The sequence below is a fragment of the Anoplopoma fimbria genome, chromosome 8 (assembly GCF_027596085.1).
Source record: "Anoplopoma fimbria isolate UVic2021 breed Golden Eagle Sablefish chromosome 8, Afim_UVic_2022, whole genome shotgun sequence".
NCBI lineage: Eukaryota > Metazoa > Chordata > Actinopteri > Perciformes > Anoplopomatidae > Anoplopoma > Anoplopoma fimbria.
The window spans coordinates 18,361,597-18,379,671 of NC_072456.1; the positions used below are offsets into that span (position 1 = coordinate 18,361,597).

Here is an 18,075-nt window from a genome sequence, read left to right on the forward strand (position 1 = left end):
GGGAGAGATAGTTGACGGTCTCACAGCTGGATCGTACTGGTCTGTCTGCATCACTGCAGTGTTTTTCCTGTGCAGTGAGCATCTGTCCAGGGTTTGTTATTATTTATGGAGTATTGTGGTTTAGGATCTTTAATTGCTTTTTATTTAAGCAAAGCCTGCTTGTATCAGTAAGTGCATGCTCTGAGAGGTGAAAAGAATAGAATACAAAAAACTGCTGACTGCTGAACAACATTTTCCCTAATAAGCACACAAATTGGTATAAGCTGAAAGAGTGGTTTCAAAGCCTCACAGCAGATGATAACAGTTGGAGGGCCTTTCTGATCTGGAGCTGCAGATGTGTGATGAGGTCAGCCGTAACTGTGTCCTTGAAAACGGTTCCAAGGTCTTCTGACCTATTTTTGGGCTTTGCAACTCACATCACTCAGAGGCAGCCACAAGCTGGAACATGCACACATTCACACTCACAGAAGTTCACATTCGTTCACACTGCAAGTGCCACCTCCCCGGTGTGTCATCCTGCTGCCAGCTTGGGTCTGGTGCACCAACCACCCTGGAGACACTGGCTGATGAAGTAGCAGATAAAGAAAACCTTTGAGAGAGAGAAAGAATATAAAAAGGCATATTGCCATGGTCGTGCAGAGGAGAGTCAGTCCAGTCTGTGCCAGTAAACCTCTCCTCTCTGTACCGCTGCCCATTCACCAAAGGAACTTCTGCTCTATTCATCCATCTTTACCTCCTCTATCAATCTACATAATTTCCTTTTCATCTTCCTCTGTTTTGTTTCCATCTTACATTCCTATTTTTTCTCACTGAAATGTGTCATAAATTCAAATCTAACCAAATCTCTGCACCTCCGATAATTTTCCTTTAAGTCCCGTGTTGCTTCCCGTGTTGCTTCCTGCTTCCAATCATCTCTCTAGCTCCTCTTCTCTCCTTCTTTCCTAAACATCTCACCCCCCAACACCCTCAGTGCTCTGCATAACTATTGCTATCACGTTTGTCAAAGAAAATAGCCCAGTCAGCACTCTATTCAGAAGGGTGAGCAGGTTAAAAAATGGTGTGCGTATTGCGTTTCCTCAATGATTTGAAACATGGTCCTCCAGGGGTGATGTGATTTTAGATTATTAATGAGGCTCCACAACACTTTGTCTTCCCCTCCATCATGTGAGCAAATGAATAAAAGGGGGTCAACAAGTGAACAAAAGGCCCAGTGTAACAGTGCACTGACAAATGAGGGTGATGTAATGCGGTATCACTGTGTATTATCATGTATTCATTACTGCTAATGTGGCTGTAATGAAACCATAATCAGCTTACTAATTGAGTGTCATTACACAGGATGCTGGTGCTGTGTTCTCCCCACAGATGGCTAATGTCACTGTTACTTATCGAGCAAAGGGTGATAATAATCTCGTTGTATTATGAAATGAGGATGGAATAACTTAATCTTCTCTCGGTCCCAAATTAAAGGTTGTACAATTGGTGCAGTGTTGTTTTAAGGGATTTGAGTGAGATGTTGTATTGTGAAAAATGAAATCTCCTCATCAGAGCTTTATTTGTGACATTTTTGGACAATTATCTCAGCGCTTTTCTAACCAGATGTCTCTTATTCTTTCAGCGGGTGGAGCTGCAATCACTCACTGATTGCTCGGCTTAACGAGGAACATCTGATGACACTACGTCTGTTAACGGCGCTCTGTCATGTCTGCCGAACAGCCCCATAAACCGAATCTGCGTTCCGTGGACTGAAGATCAAACCGGATGAAGCCACTTTTCATTCATGACTGACACTTTAACAAACTTCTAAGAACCTTCTTCTTCTACCTCTCGTTGCCGCTCGACTTGTCAGGAGAGGCAATTTCTGAGGACCTGTTTGAACACTTGACAGCTCTGACCCACTTATCACGCTACAACAAGCCGGGCATAAAGGGGGAAAACTGTGCATTTTGCAGGCAACACCAGCAAAGGTGATGCACTGTTTTATATTCAGGGCCATTGATCCACTGACCTCCTGATTGAATTAGACACACACACACACACACACACACACACACACACACACACACACACACACACACACACACACACACACACACACACACACACACACACACACACACACACACACACCTGGTGTTGCTGTCAGATACTTTAAATAGCCTTGTGTCTGGCTCAGGTTCAGTGACACAACACCCTGACACACACTTACACAGCTAGACCCAATTGGGTGTCAGCAGTCCATCTGAACACCATTAACTCCCGTAGAGAACACTGACCTTGACTGTGATCAGACACGTGTTGGAGTGTTGGCATTAGCAGGAGGCAGTGTCACGTCCTGCCTGATCCGATTGAGAGTGAGAATGAGAGCTGATGTGGCAGAGTGTTCCTGATAAACACTCTAAAAACAGTGTCGGTCACTCCACTAAGAAAGGCGTAGAGCTTCATAACACTGTTTAGTCAGTTCCTCAAAATGTGTGTGCTGAAAAGTAATTAATATTAATTGTGTGTGTGTGTGCGCGCCTGTCACACTGTCAGAGCACATTAGGGCGGGGCCTTTCTCTGTCATGTCACTTAAACTGACCTAGATTTGACTCAATACACTCTACAGCGGAGGAAGATGTGTGTGCAAGTCCTGCCGTGATCAGATTACACACAATTATACACCTTCCCTCTCTGACCTTGAAAATAGCTGTGCAGTCTTCTTTCTTGTCAACGACCTGCTGACTACTACACCGCTACTACATGCTCTTCAGCCAACAAACAAGGAATACATTATAAAACTCAAGCATTGTAATCAAACTCCCCAATCTCCAGGTTCGCCTTTCCTTCTACGTCAATCCCTCATGAACACCTTCTCCTCCTTCTCCGCACCTCCTCCCAATACACCAACCATCCAGTCAGTGTGCAAGCCCTGCCTACGGGCCCCTTGGAGGATGAACGATGTGCCCACACTTGACTACGAGTTGCTGCTGTCCCCGGCCAGCGCCTCCATCCCCGGCAGTCCTGGCGGTGGCAGCAGCAGCCCCCCTCTGTCCTTCGTCGTCGCCGACAACGAGCAGCGCACCGCCTTGGCCTTCGTAGGCCTCCTCATGCTCTTCCTGGTCTTCCTGCTGGTCAGGTGCTTCAGGATCCTGCTGGACCCCTATAGCCGCATGCCTGCATCATCCTGGACTGACCACAAGGAGGGGCTGGAGCGGGGCCAGTTTGATTATGCACTGGTGTAGGTTGATGTGTACAAAGAGGGTGGAGAGGGGAATGTTTCATTGCACAGAGACAGAATATTTAAAACCAATTTAGATGTGGAAATGGACTGTACAAATTCAGAATATTGTGAATGCACTCTTTGCAGAAGGTGTTCCTAATGCTGCTGTATGCCTGGTTTATATCACTGTATTGCAGCTTTTGTACTGATGTAAATACGAGGCTGCAGGAAGCTATGTAAGCATATCAAGTCTGGTTCAGTAACAGGCACACAGACCACTGGAATCCCTGCAAGCCAAACACCCAGATGTTGGACCGTGAAGGACAGAAATAATGAGCTGCACAGCTGCCTTAACCTGACCTACTGTACCCATTGAACATGCTACAACGCGCTACAACGTCATCTTAGGGCTAGATTTTCCAAACTCCAGAGCCTGCTAGTTTTCAAACACAATATGATTTTGGGGAGATCAGCTTTGCTCACCACATAGTTAGATTTTTTTATGAGAACACTCGACATACAGAACACAAGCAGAACTTAAATGAAGGAGTTTACACTTGAGCAGATGCCCCTTTAAGGAACCTATATCCATTTTAAAGCATCAAGTGTTAAGTGCTGATCAAGGAGCACAAATCCACACTTTTCTTTTTTACTTCGGACACTGATCCTGGAGCAGCACTGCAGTTTCGAATGCTTTTTAAGAAGCAGGTAGTTTAAGTCTCCATAACATTTTGTCTGTATATGTTTTGTGTGTTACTGTGTCTATAACTGAGAAGCCATATTGAAAATATAATATCTTATTACAGCAAGTAGAGTTTATGTTCACTGGTTGTGTCTTTTGCTTTAGTCAGTTTGGAGATGAAGCAAATAGCAACCTTTAGGCAAAAGAAAGCTTTATTTTTCTATTCTTGACTCAAGTTTGGGAGTCTCCTTTTTGCTATCTTTCTGCCCTCTTCCTCTTACTGTACCAATCTTTAGACTGTGGATTTTTGAGGTAGTCATGCAGCCACAGCGTAGAGGGAGGCAAAGCAGGTAGCTTTGCTTTCCTTGTGTTTTGTAATTACAAACATTTTTCTGACTCTCTGCTTTGGGTTTTTTAAATGAAAAAAAAGGATTTTCTTCTTCTTCCTAAGTTCCACTGATAGGTGGACTGTGTGGAAAGTCCACATTGTTCATGTTGGAAATTAAATAAAATGATTACCACTTATGTGTCACCTTGTGTCACTTTTGTTAGCCGTGGACATTTAAACACAAGCCTAAGAGAAAAGAATAACTCAGGACACAAGACTTAAAAATATACCCCACAATACTTTATTGCCGTTAATGTCACTGGACAAAAAGTTTACAATATAATGTGAATCACTCTAATTTTACAGACTGCCATGTGGTGTTATAAATCTTTGGTTTCTGACTTTGGACAAAAATGACGATTATTCAGCGTACTAAAAAAGATGCTCCATGATGGCTGATTGATTCATTGATCGTCAGCTACTAGATATGTTGTAACTGGATGATTGTCATTGCAGCTTTCAGCTGGACTCTGTATGAACAAGTGTCAGGCTTCTGGTGGACATTTGAACTCAAACAGTTCAAATGCCCAGCTTATTTCTAAAGTATAAAGCACACATTTCAATGCAAGCAGATGATCATGACAGTATTGTTTCAAGTTTGACACTGAAGCTGAGATACAGTAAGTACACGAAACACACTGCCTTTTTTTAAACATAGTGGCAAATAAAAGAAAAATGACAAACTGACAATAAAGATACAAAGTATACAAATGTTTCCAGGTTAGAAAAATGGTTATGTACTATAAACATTGCCTCGGCTGTGGGGTAGTGCAGCAACCTTGACTGTTAAGAGAAAAAGATTATCGTTCAGCACCATAGATCCTTGCTGGAGATGGTCATTGATCCTTATGGCATTGTACAGACAGTGTAAGTTTGCATGAGATAATAGATGATGGGAATGTTAATTATCTTTAAGTCTGATTTCATTTGCTGACGATTTATTTGACTGAAGACCTTGGTTTAAAACAATACAAACAAATACAACGTTGTGTTCGCTTTTTGTTGGTTTCGCTTCTTTTTTTCTCAACAAAACAAAGTCAACAGCACATAAAGGCCTTCAATATTGGGTTTACTGTAAGTATTTGTTTCGGCAGCCTGACATAAAAAAAAAAACTACATTTCACTTAAAAATATACAATTTAATTTTCAAGAAGCAAGTTTGATAATATTGTTTTTTTCAGCACTGAGACAATACAAAAGACAGACATACACAATAACAATAAATCCTAGCAAAAAAAAAAAGAGGAATTTTTGCAATCCCGATTCAAGACTGCACTTTATTTGTACAGCGTAAGAGATGGTATTACCTAGCACCGTTTTTCTCTTTGAGAGAAAAAAAAATCACGAAAACTGAGAGATGACCTGATGGATATTTGTGTTTTTGTGAGGTTTCGTGTTCACCTGTGCATGCCCTTACGTTGTTAAGCACTACCTTTAGTTACAGCTAACATGTCTTGCACCTTTGAGACTCTTACTAGAGTCAGTTGTGTGTCTCTTTGTGTTGTAAATGAGGCTCAGACATCGAGCTCAAGTCAAAGAAGTCAGATAAAGTCAGCTTTCAAGTTCAGCCTCCCAACTCCGGCTGTCAGCTACAGCTCTGTTCCCCTGAAGCATTTATGTTCAGGAGTTTGTTTGAAAAATGCAAAACCCAGGAGAAGCTACAAGCCTCTGGCAGCTGACAAGCGGAAAAAACTTTGGACATAAGGAAAAAGCTGGCTCTCAGGTCCAGAATCAGTGCACCTGAAATCTTAATCCCTACAAGGATAAATACATGTGACCTGATCTATCTTCTTTTAAGCATACGAGCTACTACCTGGTGTATTTCCCTGCTCATGATGCATGCTGAGCGATACTAGCCCCCTCTTTTGTTTTAAAGTCAGCATCACTGCATGGTGTCCACACTCTGTGAGAGATACTGAGGTAACCAAACATGACAGCACACACACGCAAACACGCTAACCCCTGCTTTCTGCTGCCCGCAGGCAGGACAAAAGTCAGTTACATCAGAGTAGAACACAGCTTTTCTGTACCTCTAGTCTAAAAATTGGTTGTCATCCAGCTACAAAACCGACCGCTATGGACTAAAGAACCTGAAATTCTGTGTAAATGTTGCAGTCCTTCGTGTTAACATTTTTCAAACAGCACAAATACATTAAATGACACACTACAATACTGAGAGGGGCGGACGTGACAAACCTTGTCTCAAGTGTTGGGATTTTTTACCGAGATAACAGAGAGGTGAGAAAGTCCGTGGACCACCATGACGGCATTTAACCCCTTATATTTAGGCGTAATATCACTTCTTTATAACACTAAACAGAAAGATATCACTTTATATCCTGCATGTGATTTTAATACTACAACACAAGTTGCATTAAGACAGTGTTGGCCACTCTCAGCACTTCATTTCTGTTTCTGTGTAATTCCTTGTTTTGCTCGCCTACAAAAGTGCTTCATGGACTTGTGAACCATCTGTCTGCCATTTGGTCTGTATTAGAGGACTATGGTCCAAGCACTAGGACACCTCTCTGCCATCTCCTCCGCTGGCTCTCTCAATGGAGAATGAGTGCTGGGTCGGATACAAGTGGAGGGGTGCAAGAGGGGGTGTAGTCAGGGTTAAAAAACAACACACAAAACATGAACATATAATAACATAAACAGTAACAAAGTGGTGGTAGAGTTGGGCTGATTGACTCAGTCTTTCATAGCCCTTGATTGCCCCTGTTGGTGAGGATGGTCCTGTAGGGGAGGAGTTATTGGATAAAAAGGGAGGGTTAAAACTCAAAGGCTTTAGAATCAGTCCAGAACAGGATTAGGACCCTGAGCTCAATGCAGGTGGATGAGGAGCTTGATACGCAGGGCGTCTCCTAGTTCCCCTTGTAGGTAGTCACTGTCGTGCTGCTCCTCCAGCTGGTGTAGTCTCCGGGGCCCAAACAGCCGCATGCTGGCGATCTCGAGCCGGTAGGATCCCGCTGGAGGCGGCCTCTTGCCGAGTCGGAGCACACTCTTTCCATCACGACGTTCCAGCAGGCGGAAATGTTCGTTAGTGTTGCCGTGGGTGATGACGTAGCGTACATGGTGCTCCAGGGGCTGCAGGGCGGGCAGAAGCTCCAGCAGAGGCTCCTTGTTGTGCAGCGAGGACAGAGAAAGGTTCATGGGGATGGAGGCCTGGGTGTCTATGCTGGCCATGCTCACTGCTGGTTCCTATAGTGAGGAAAAGGATTGAAGGAACGAGATGAAACACGAGGTAGCAGAAACTTCACACACTCAGATAGAGACCTCAACAACAACTTTTCTTACATTATACCACACTTATTTTGAAATCTCATTCCAAATGGGAGAAGCACTCAGAAGCAGTTTGTCAACACAGTTACCTGGTTGAGCTCGTTTTCATCAGCATTGCGTTTGTGACGTCCGTTCTTTCCTCCTCCGTTGATCTTACACTCATAGCAGGCCTCAGGAGACAGACTGTCATCTTCATCGCCCTCCGCAAACTGGCCGGGGAAACCTGAGCCTGTCATACAGTGACTGGAGGGAGACAACAAGAGAATTTAGTATGTTGATTAAGAGGGAAGGAATTTCATTTCAAGTTCAGGAGCAAAACTCTCAGCACATGAAACATGATCAAGAATCTTATGGTCAAATGGTGCCACCAGGAATAACTAAAAAAATTATATTTACACCAGTTTTTCCTTAAGAATTACCAATTGTTTAAAAGAATCTATGTATTTTGTGTTCCCTCACCCTTGTCCCGCTCTGTAGAAACCTCCAGGACAGCCACACAGGTAGCCTCCGTCAGTATTGGAGCAGCCGTAGATACAGGGGTTGGAGCCCGTGCTACATTCATTCACATCTTGGCAGCCACCACCGCCCTGCTCAAATCCAAAACCAGAGGGACACACACACTTGAAGCTGCCCAGTGTGTTGTAGCAGGAGGCAGAGCCGCACACTGTGGATGCCTGACACTCGTTTTCATCTGTGGAGGAAAGACAAAAGAGTGCAGAGAGCATGTTAGGAGATGATACGTCACATATCTAGTGACAGTTCTTTCGCATGTTCATGATGGTGTTGATGATGATAGTTCGGCCTTGCTGCCTATATCATCGATTCTTACATAAAGATTTAAAGAGAAACATGCTTGCAAATTACTTCTGAAACAAATGCTTCACTATATTTCTGTCCGGTTTAATGCTGTTCTTCAGAGGATTTATTTATACATATAAGTATAGAAATAGACATTTTATAAAACAGTTTATTTATGTGGCTATACTAGTGTTAAAATTAAATCAGATAAATCAAGAAAATATATGCATTATTCCTATGATTATCAAAATTCAAAGGAGAAACGTGACCACAAGGTTGTTGAATTCTGTTTACATGAATCAGAGGTTTTTGTATGAAATGACACTATAAATGTGTTAATCAATAGTAACTAGTATACTCTGGTTAATAAATTGTTGCAGCCTTAAAATACTTCAACCTTAATGGATTCCCCAGGTCCTCTTTACGACCTCTGTTGTTCATTAATGTCATCATGACAAACTCACAGCCTGAGAGTCTACAACTCACCCACACACTGGTTCCACTGGTAGTGCTGCACGTAGCCTTGAGGACAGCCACAGCGGAAACCTCCCATCATGTTCTGACAGCCGTGCTGACAGCGGTGGTTACTGCCACACTCATCCACATCTGAGGAAGAGGAAAAATTAAGAGTTTGAATTCCAAATTGGCTTTAGTGCAAACACTATTTGCTGCCACCTTCGATCACAAACACATCAACAGAACCCCATCCATGTTCCCATCCATGATCCCATGAATTTTGGAAGGCCCCTGTGTGAGAGACCTTCTTCAGACTAAATATAAAGGTTTCTGTCTCTGCTCACCTTCACACTCCATGCCTGTGTTGTCCAAGGAGAAACCTTTAGAGCATTCACAGTTAAAGCTTCCAGGCGTGTTGACACAAGAGGCCCGGGAACCACATCCACTGTTCTGAGCAGAACACTCATTGTTGTCTGAAAAGAGAGGAGAAAGAGATTTGATTTGAATCAAAGATGCAATTTTAGTTCCTTCCTTCATTAAAAGCTTTTTTGTTTCTGTCTTGTACTCACCGATGCAGGCAGTCTGGTGCTGTGTGAAGCCGGGAGGACACTTGCAGGTGAAGCCTCCGATGGTGTTGACACAAAGGAACTGGCAGTTATGCTGCTTGGTCGAACATTCATCCAAATCTAAGAGGGAAAGAAGAAAGCACTTAACGTCCACTAAATAACATAGAGGGATGGAGGCTCAAGACATAAAGCTGGTTAATATAGATTTATATGAGAACAATTGTTCATGTGTGACAAACGATAGGAGAGTCGATTCCTGCAGAAATTTCGATGTGAATGCAGGCTGTTAAAAAGTTATGTTCACATACAGTGAGAGTTGGGGGCTTTTATTTTGAAAAACAAGCCTAATCCTGAGCTTCCTGATAAGGTACAATTACTCTATGGAGGGGGTTTGGAATATAAGGTTTAAAGAGATTGGGCAGGTTGGTCCATTTACAATTTTGTAAGTTATCAGAGGCACCTTAAAGTCTGATCTGAAACGGAGAGGTGGCCAATGAAGGGAAGCTAAAACTGGTGTTGTATGTAAGATTCTAGCTGCAGCACTCTGAACCATTTGAAACTTTTTGGTATTATTGCTTTTAAAAGTTGTAAAAATTGGAGATGTATATACAAAGCTCGAAAGAAAATGCCAAGAAAATGATTTGGAAGAATTATGAATAAATCTTTGACGTAGAAGAACATAGGTTAACAGCACTAGGATTGCCGCGGTGTTGTAACAATACAACTAGTATGGTTAACTATCAAAAAGATCACTCAGTAGCTTCAAATGGCTTTTATAAGGCTATGAAATAAACATCGAACATAACAAAAAAGTCCACCAACCTTTGCAAGTCTTTCCATCTGGCTGTAGGCTGTATCCTCTGGGGCAGGAGCAGAGGTAGCTGCCCTCTGTGTTTTTACACAGGAAGTTACATGGCTTTGGAGACAGAGCGCACTCATCCATATCTGGAGTATGCAGACAGGGAAAAAACCAGACAGCTGTTTAGTATCGATAAAACCCGAATGCCTTTTAAACCACACTGGCTGGTAAGAAGAGAGAGTATTAGCAGGACAGAGGTCAGCCATACCGACACAGGAGGTTGCAGTGAAGTCGGTTTTGTAGCCCACATTGCAGTGACAGCGGAAGGATCCGATGGTGTTGATGCACTGACCGTTCTTACACATATCTGGCATCACATGGCACTCGTTGATGTCTGGAAGTAAGGAGACAATTTAGAAAGTGATCTCGATTACTCTCTTGCCAAACAAATAATTCAAGGAAGCCAGCACAAGCCAGTCTCATTAAGTTTCTTTATAACAATGTGAGCTGCGTTGAACTTGATGTACCTCAACCTGCTTGGTTTCCTTCCCAAATTCATATTGCAATGCTATTTATCTTCGAAGTTATTACTTTAAAAGATTGTGGTGATTCAATTTAATCTATTTAATTTACTGTGCTACTCACCTCTACCGTCTGTAGTGTAGCCAGGTCCAAGTGGGCACATCTTCTTGTACTGTACGGTGCCAGGCAGCGGGCAGAGCTCACACTGTGACCCCCAGCCTCGGCCCGTGTTGCAGCAGCACTCAGACTTGGTCACGCTGTTCCTGTTGGTGGATGACTGCTGGCACATCGTCTGCAGAACCTCTACGTAACAGTAGCCCTTTCGGTTGTCTGAAGGAAAGGATAACAGGACACATGGAGTGTTTGCAGTTAGGGATGGAAGAAAAGAATGACACCTACACCTTATCAATGTTTGAAAACTAGTTGTTCACCAGTTGTGATCTTACCAATGCATTCAGTTCCAGTGGAGCTCGACTCAAAGCCGTCGTTGCACTCGCAGCGGTAGCTTCCCACCGTGTTGGTACAGCGTCCGTTCTTGCAGATGCCAGGCTTGGCGCGGCACTCGTTCAGGTCTGCCAGTGTACAGAGCAAAAATAGGACGGGAGGATGAGGAGAGTGAAGAGGACTGAGGATAACCTCTCACATTGGCTGAATTTTTTTTTTTTACTCACCCATACATCCCTCTCCATCCGGTCTGCGCTGCATGCCAGGAGGGCAGATACACATGAAGGTACCGATCAGGTTCTTACAGGTCATGCCCTTGGAGTCACAGTCATCCAGACCCTCAGAGCACTCGTCCTGGTCTGTGGAGGGACAATAACAGATGGACAATTATAAGTAAAAACCATAATAGCAAGCTAAAATTAAAACTATATCCTGTTTCAGTGGTGGACAAGAATTAAGGAATAATATGAGATGACAGGAGTCAAGCAGATAAAAGTGACACATTACAGAAATGAAATCTGCGGTGCTCTCTCACCTCTGCACATGCGTTGGTCATCTCGCAGCACGTAGCCACCTGGACACATACACTCGTAGGAACCAAAGGTGTTAACGCACCGGAAGGCACACAGCAGAGGATTCTGGGAGCACTCGTTGATGTCTGGAGTCAAGAAGAGAGACGGCTTGTTTTAATTCACTATAAAATCAATATAAAATAATTTTGCCAGTGCCAATGTGTTACAATGCAAATGACTGACCTTCACAAGTCATCATGGGTCCGGGTTCGAAGCCCTCCTCGCACGAACACTCGAAACCTCCCACCACATTGGTGCAGGTTCCATTACCACATGGGTTTCCTATAGAGCACTCGTCAGTGTCTGGAGAAGAGCGGGGTATAGATAGAGCAGGCCATTAAAACCAATGACACATTTATACTGTACCTGAGACTTTAAAAGCACTCATTAGCAGCTTAAATGTTAGTCCAAAAATAGATCAGGCTGTAATGCAGGAAAAGGCTGCTACTGGTGATAAAAAAAAACATGAGACACGGGAATAAAGTTCCTTAAAAGAAGTCCTGAAAGCTGCAGTCATTGCATTTTCTGTGTCTGCTCAATTGCGGCTGTTTAAGTATCAATTCTTAATATACTCAGTTCATCTTCTTGGATTCCAATGTTTAAGATTGTTAACTTTAATTTCAGAAACCATCTCACCAACACAGTTGACTCCGGTGTAATCCAGGTTGTATCCGAAGGGACATTCACAACGGAACGAACCATCTGTATTGATGCAGATACCATTCTGGCAGATGCCTGGGTTTTCCAGACATTCATTCATATCTAAAGAAAGCAGAAGAAAAAAAGCATATTTTTTAAACATTTTAAAGACGTTCTATTTAGCCACTATTCGAGGTAGTTGATGTAGGTTTCAGCCCTCACCTTCACGAGCATCTCCCGGTCCCGGCAGGGCTCCGAGGCCGAAGGGACACAGGGTGTCAAAAGCAGCTGGAAAAGAAACCGAAAAAAAGGTCAGCTTCATTATTTTTACAAATGTCTTTGTGTGCAAGTGATGTCTGCATTAAAGCTCTGTGTGCGTGTCTGTGTTACACACCCTCGCTCTCTCGTGGGCAGAGCTCACAGGGAAGTCCCCAGCCCTCTCCAGGCATCTTGCTGCAGCAGCACTTGGCCTTGGTGTTGTTCAAAGCTTTGGGGACGGAGCATTTTCCTGCCTCGAATTTGGTGAAACAGAAGCTCTCTCGGGTATCTGCCGTAAGAAAAAATGATGGACAGTAATTAGTCTGTTATTCATGGGACAAAAAACTCCTCCACCACCTTAGTTAGGGAGAAAAAATATACCACATTAGCATATTAATTCAAGATGTTAAGTAACAGCTTCTCTCACCGTAGCAGCGGCGTTTGTTGTCAGAGAGTACAAAGCCCGCCTGGCAGGTGCACTGGAAGCTACCAGGGGTGTTGGTGCAGGTGCCAAACTGACAGATGTTGGGCTCCACCTCACACTCGTTGATATCTGGAAAGTAAAGGAGTAAGGGAGGTGGGGAAATAAGGGGCGTGAATTTTTTAGTGTGTTAGAGCAGATGGCTGAGTCACTGATTTAAGTATGTGTGGAGCATTAAGTGTGGACTGAAGCTTTTCTATCCTTGGTTGTGTGGGTGTGTGTGTGTTTGTGTGTGTGTGTCTTACCTATACACTGGTCATTCTGCACCTCATAGCCAGGAGGGCAGATACATCTGAAAGATCCGTCCAGATTCTGACAAGTTCCCGGAGAGCAAGTGCCGGGCAGACTCACACACTCATTGATATCTGTGAAAAATGGCACAATGTCCAAATCAGAGAATGTGTGTTTATGTCTGTGTATGTCAGACAAACTGTAGCGCATGAAAGTAAATCAATACCCCATCAGGCCTCTGACTTACCCATACAGTTTTTCCCATCCGGCGTGTTCTCATAACCCTCATGGCAGAGACACTGGAAGGAGCCGAGTCCATTGATACACTGTCCGTTCCTGCACACCTGGCCCTGGAGGGCACTGCATTCATCTATGTCTGTAAGGTAAACATTCAGAGGATAAGGATTCTCTAAACATTCCTCCGATTTTTTATATCCATTGACAAACAAAACCAGAAACATCAAGAGCTTCTAAAATAAATGTCTTGTGTGGAATGTTCTTTGTTACACAGGAAAAGTCCAAACTGATTTTAATGGAATTTAAAGGTGTAATCTTTAACAATATGACATCTTAACCTGCATCAAGACTTTGACACAGAGTGCTGTTGACCTTTGTAGAGCAGTAAATGATCCATACCCATGCAGTCGTTGTTGTGTGTGAGCTCGAAGCCGGGGAAGCAGAGGCAGTTGTAGGATCCCACTGTGTTTTTACAGGTGCCGTTACCACACGGCTGTCTGTCACACTCATCGATGTCTAAAATACACACAGAGGGAACAACATTTAGACTTACTATGCAGGATTACATGCGACACAGTGCTGTGTGTATTTGTGTAGTTTTAGGATGAGTCCTCTCACCCATGCACATGGTCTGGTCAGCGGTAGCCTTGAAGCCGTTGTGGCAGAGACAGCGATAGCTTCCCTGTGTGTCAATACACTCTCCATGGCTGCACACATTAGGAATTTCCTGGCACTCATTACGGTCTGAACAAGAAAAAAAAATATTATTAAAAAAATTAAATATATTGACATGTTATAAAGGTCATAAAATGTAATGTATAAATGTCATAAAATGTTAAAAAAAAGGCCATCATGATTCCTCAGAGCACAATGTGACGTCTTCAAATAGCTTGTTTTATCAAAAATCTAAAGATATTCAATTTACTATGATATGAAATACACAGAAGCAAAAATTCTGATATTTGAGAAACTGGTTCCATCATCTTTTCTTTGGTTGCTGTGGTTATTATAACAACTGATACATTTTCTGTTTTGTATGATATTTATAATATATTTTATTAGTTCTATTCCTTTTGTGTGAGTATGTCCAAGTGCCACGTTGGATTAAACTTTTTTTCCTTTTATTGGGTGTTCTGTTTTTTTGTTTCATGAATATTTGGAAATATGTTATGTGTAGGTTGTTTGTGACAGAATAAAAACCCTAATCTGGTGTTGTGTGTAGACAAAGGCTGGTTTAAATTAACATTACTAAGCAATTTCCCCTTAACAAGGGATGTCCATGTTTTACATTTTCCTCACATCACCAACACAATCATCCCACCTCTCCGATAACTTAAGATAAGAAACCCCAGTAAGGCCAGTCAGACAGGTTGGACTCACCCAAACAGGCCCCACCGGGGGACAGTTTGAAGCCTTGCGAGCACTCGCAGCGGAAGCTGCCCGGAATGTTGATACAGTTGGCGTTGCGTTGGCAAAGGTTGTCCCCGCTGTTACACTCATCAATATCTACGCAGGGGGAAGAAAAAGAGAAGCAGCCAAACATCAATCACAGGCTCCATAACTGTCTGTTCCAAGCAGGCAGTCCGCTTGTGGACAGCAGGAGAGAAAACACAACAGCTCCATTTTGGCTCTGGTACAGTTCAGACGCTGGTCAGTCGCTGGCAGGTTCTGGTCTGGATGATTGAAAGTCCAGGCAGGTGCTCTCTTTCAGAGCCACTATACTTGTCTTTACAAGGGCATAACTCATGTGGGGAAAAGGCAGCATAAACTCCACTGAGCGGGCTGCTTGTAAAAGTGCCTCTGAGCCAGTGAGTGAGTGTAACCTTTATTTGTGTGTTTGTCGGGTGTGTTGGTGTGATTTAGTGCAGAAATAGTGGTAAGTGTTTTTGCCAGAAGTAAGTATATACTCTATACTGTATAAGGAAGGCATACGTATGCAATGATTAAGCAGCAGGGTCAAAAGAGGAGACACACTATGGGGAGCTTAACACGTGTGCAGATGTGTGTGCCTACTTTTATGTGTGTAAAGAGTGAGAGACAAAAAAAGGGAACAAAACAAGCAAATCACAATCACAGGTAAATGCCGTTATCTTCTCTTGCAACAAACACACTAAGAGGAGCAAAAGAAGAGAGAGCTTTACCTTCACAGATGAGCAGTATGTTGTTGTAGCTGAAGCCCATTGGACATTCACAGCGGAAGCTCCCAATCTGATTGATACACACTCCACTGGCACAGATACCAGGGATCTCCCTGCACTCGTCAATATCTGTAGAAAAACAACAAAATGTTATTGTGCAAACTGTTCCTTGTTACAGCACCACTTTTGCACTGTAACCCTTTTGACCTTGTATTGACCTTACCGATGGGCTTGCCAGTGTGGATGTCGATGATAAAGCCAGGAGCCTGGTTACCACACAGTAACTGGTACGCAGCTGAAACACACAGGACATGAGACACTCAGTGACGGTAATGAAAACTCACTCATACATCAAAGTTTTAGTTGTTTCAGAAAATGCCTCTCTTGTGTTTTTATTGAGACTCACTGGTAGCAGGAGTTGGACAGGCCTCACACGGCTTGTTCCAGGCTTTTCCCACGTTGTAGGCACAGCAGCACATCTTCTTGGTCATGTTGAAGGACAGCTCGTTCTCACACGTGTCGTTATAGTTACGGTAACACACACTCTTCCTCATGTCTGCGATACAAAGAGGAAGACAGTCCTTTAAATCCGAAAGCTGAGAACGAGCATTTAGAAATGTTTGCCTTTCCAAACGGTGAATACTTTTTAAGTTTAAGACATGTTAACTATTTTCTTGCAGGTCTTTCCCACTCACCCATACAGTTGTTTCCTCCATTGACCTGCATGTACTCAGGGGGACACACACAGGTGTAGTTGCCCAGAGTGTTGTAGCAGGTACCAGGTCCACAGATCCCGATGTGGGTTGTGCACTCATCGATATCTGTATATTAAGATATGATATGTGAGGTGAGAGCAGGTTGTTCATTTTCAATAAACTAATTCAGTGTGATTTCTCTTTCCTCTCTTACCTTCACAGATGCGAGTCTCCTCATTGAGATAGTAGCCTGCTGGACACTCACACTGGAAACTACCAAAGGTGTTAATACAGTTGCCACCCTGGCAGAGACCTGGCAGCTCCTGGCACTCATCAATATCTAGAGAATAATTCAAAGTTAATCATAAAAATATAGGACATTGTTTAGTGTTTTGCTGCTACACTGGAGGCACTTGCGGTTTCCATTGTTAATTCAAAACAAAACTTTAAAAACAGAGAAAGCTGGATGACGTACCTTCCAGGATAACAGTGATGGGGTTGGGTCTGAATCCCTCTCCTCCTGGACAAAGAGTCTTATATTCCGCTACAGACAAGACACACAGCAAGTTAGTGTGACTGTACATTTCAGAAAAAAAGTCTGAATAAATAACTTTAGCTTAGACAAATGTGAGTAACTGTGTGAATTTGCAGTAAATAAAGGTCATCAATCAGTCCTGTGGTACATACTGGAGTTGGGGGCGGGGCACAGTTCACAGGGGTTTCCCCAGGCTCCTCCCAGGGAGCAGCAACAGGAAGCTCGGGTCACGCCCACGCCGATCTCCGCACTGCAGGAGATTCCTCCATCACCACGACCAAGATGGTCCAGGAAGCAGTTGCCCACGCGGGTATCTAAGAAAGACAAATATTTGCTTATCAATACATGGGACTCTTCACTTTCATGTGTCAGGAATGTTTAAATGAAATAAAGAATAAAGAGTGGTTAGGCCAGCTTTAAGTGTGACTCACCCACGCAGCCCACTCCTGTGGGGTTGAGCTCAAAGTCAGCCGGGCAGTTACACAGGTAGCTCCCTGGAGTGTTCACACACAGCCCGTTGATGCAGTTCACAGGGTCCGCACACTCGTTGATGTCTGCAACACACAAACAAGCTCAGCAACACACACCAGATAACAGACCCCTTTCTGAAATGTAGCAATCTATAAGTTTAAGAGTAACCAAATACTACTTTTAAAGATTTTAAATCTTGCTTATGTCACAAACTAACAGAGGGATGATTTAAAGGTGATCTGTACAAAGACTGAGAAATGAAGGGAGTAAACAGATGGTATTAGACACATCTTTGGTCTTAGCATGTGTTGGATATCTTTCATCAAATTTTTTTAAATGGTAATACGATGCATGAATGAAGGCTGTTATTGTCAATAAAACTCTGCCAAGCTATTAGAGTCTGTTCTATGTCTAAACTAAAGTGATTTAAGGGCTAAAGTTACAGAAGCGCAACACTAACCAGTGCAGTTCCCTCCGCTGCGGTCCAGTTCGTAGCCATCATCACACACACAGCGGAACATCCCAGGAAGGTTCTGGCACGTTCCAAACACGCAGATGTTTTGGAAATTACACTCATCGATGTCTGCGGCAAAGACGACACAGAGAGAGCAAATGTTAGTTACACTACGTGAATGAAAGAAGAAGAGCAAAGAGAATAAATTGTGACAGAGTGAGT

The 18,075-nt window shown here is 43.2% G+C and overlaps 2 protein-coding genes across 2 annotated transcripts in view; one reads left to right on the forward strand and one right to left on the reverse strand.

Moving 5' to 3' along the window:
- The first annotated feature begins 2,147 nt into the window (after positions 1-2,147).
- Positions 2,148-3,989, forward strand: LOC129094968 (cortexin-1-like). The gene has a single exon (XM_054603288.1). It carries the CDS (start codon positions 2,844-2,846, stop codon positions 3,222-3,224), a length of 381 nt encoding a protein of 126 aa, XP_054459263.1. The 5' UTR covers positions 2,148-2,843; the 3' UTR covers positions 3,225-3,989.
- A 501-nt stretch (positions 3,990-4,490) lies between these two features.
- fbn2b (fibrillin 2b) overlaps positions 4,491-18,075 on the reverse strand; it is a 62,957-nt gene continuing 49,372 nt past the window's right edge. Inside the window, exons 35-65 of the mRNA XM_054602300.1 lie at positions 17,860-17,982; positions 17,360-17,482; positions 17,081-17,242; positions 16,869-16,937; positions 16,608-16,733; positions 16,394-16,519; positions 16,105-16,254; positions 15,922-15,993; positions 15,702-15,827; positions 14,941-15,066; positions 14,179-14,304; positions 13,960-14,076; positions 13,571-13,699; positions 13,338-13,457; positions 13,039-13,164; positions 12,748-12,900; positions 12,576-12,641; positions 12,351-12,476; positions 11,898-12,017; positions 11,678-11,800; positions 11,370-11,501; positions 11,145-11,270; positions 10,822-11,028; positions 10,445-10,570; positions 10,200-10,322; positions 9,381-9,497; positions 9,156-9,284; positions 8,842-8,961; positions 8,017-8,248; positions 7,647-7,800; positions 4,491-7,476 (exon numbers count right to left, since the gene is read on the reverse strand). Of these exons, the coding sequence (XP_054458275.1) occupies positions 7,099-7,476; positions 7,647-7,800; positions 8,017-8,248; positions 8,842-8,961; positions 9,156-9,284; positions 9,381-9,497; positions 10,200-10,322; positions 10,445-10,570; positions 10,822-11,028; positions 11,145-11,270; positions 11,370-11,501; positions 11,678-11,800; positions 11,898-12,017; positions 12,351-12,476; positions 12,576-12,641; positions 12,748-12,900; positions 13,039-13,164; positions 13,338-13,457; positions 13,571-13,699; positions 13,960-14,076; positions 14,179-14,304; positions 14,941-15,066; positions 15,702-15,827; positions 15,922-15,993; positions 16,105-16,254; positions 16,394-16,519; positions 16,608-16,733; positions 16,869-16,937; positions 17,081-17,242; positions 17,360-17,482; positions 17,860-17,982 (4,253 nt within the window). The 3' untranslated portion in view covers positions 4,491-7,098. The remainder of the gene's footprint in view (positions 7,477-7,646; positions 7,801-8,016; positions 8,249-8,841; positions 8,962-9,155; positions 9,285-9,380; positions 9,498-10,199; positions 10,323-10,444; positions 10,571-10,821; positions 11,029-11,144; positions 11,271-11,369; positions 11,502-11,677; positions 11,801-11,897; positions 12,018-12,350; positions 12,477-12,575; positions 12,642-12,747; positions 12,901-13,038; positions 13,165-13,337; positions 13,458-13,570; positions 13,700-13,959; positions 14,077-14,178; positions 14,305-14,940; positions 15,067-15,701; positions 15,828-15,921; positions 15,994-16,104; positions 16,255-16,393; positions 16,520-16,607; positions 16,734-16,868; positions 16,938-17,080; positions 17,243-17,359; positions 17,483-17,859; positions 17,983-18,075) is intronic.

Excerpts from the sequence above, each read along its gene's own strand:
- LOC129094968 (XM_054603288.1), top strand. The coding sequence starts at position 2,844 with ATGAACACCTTCTCCTCCTTCTCCGCACCTCCTCCCAATACACCAACC.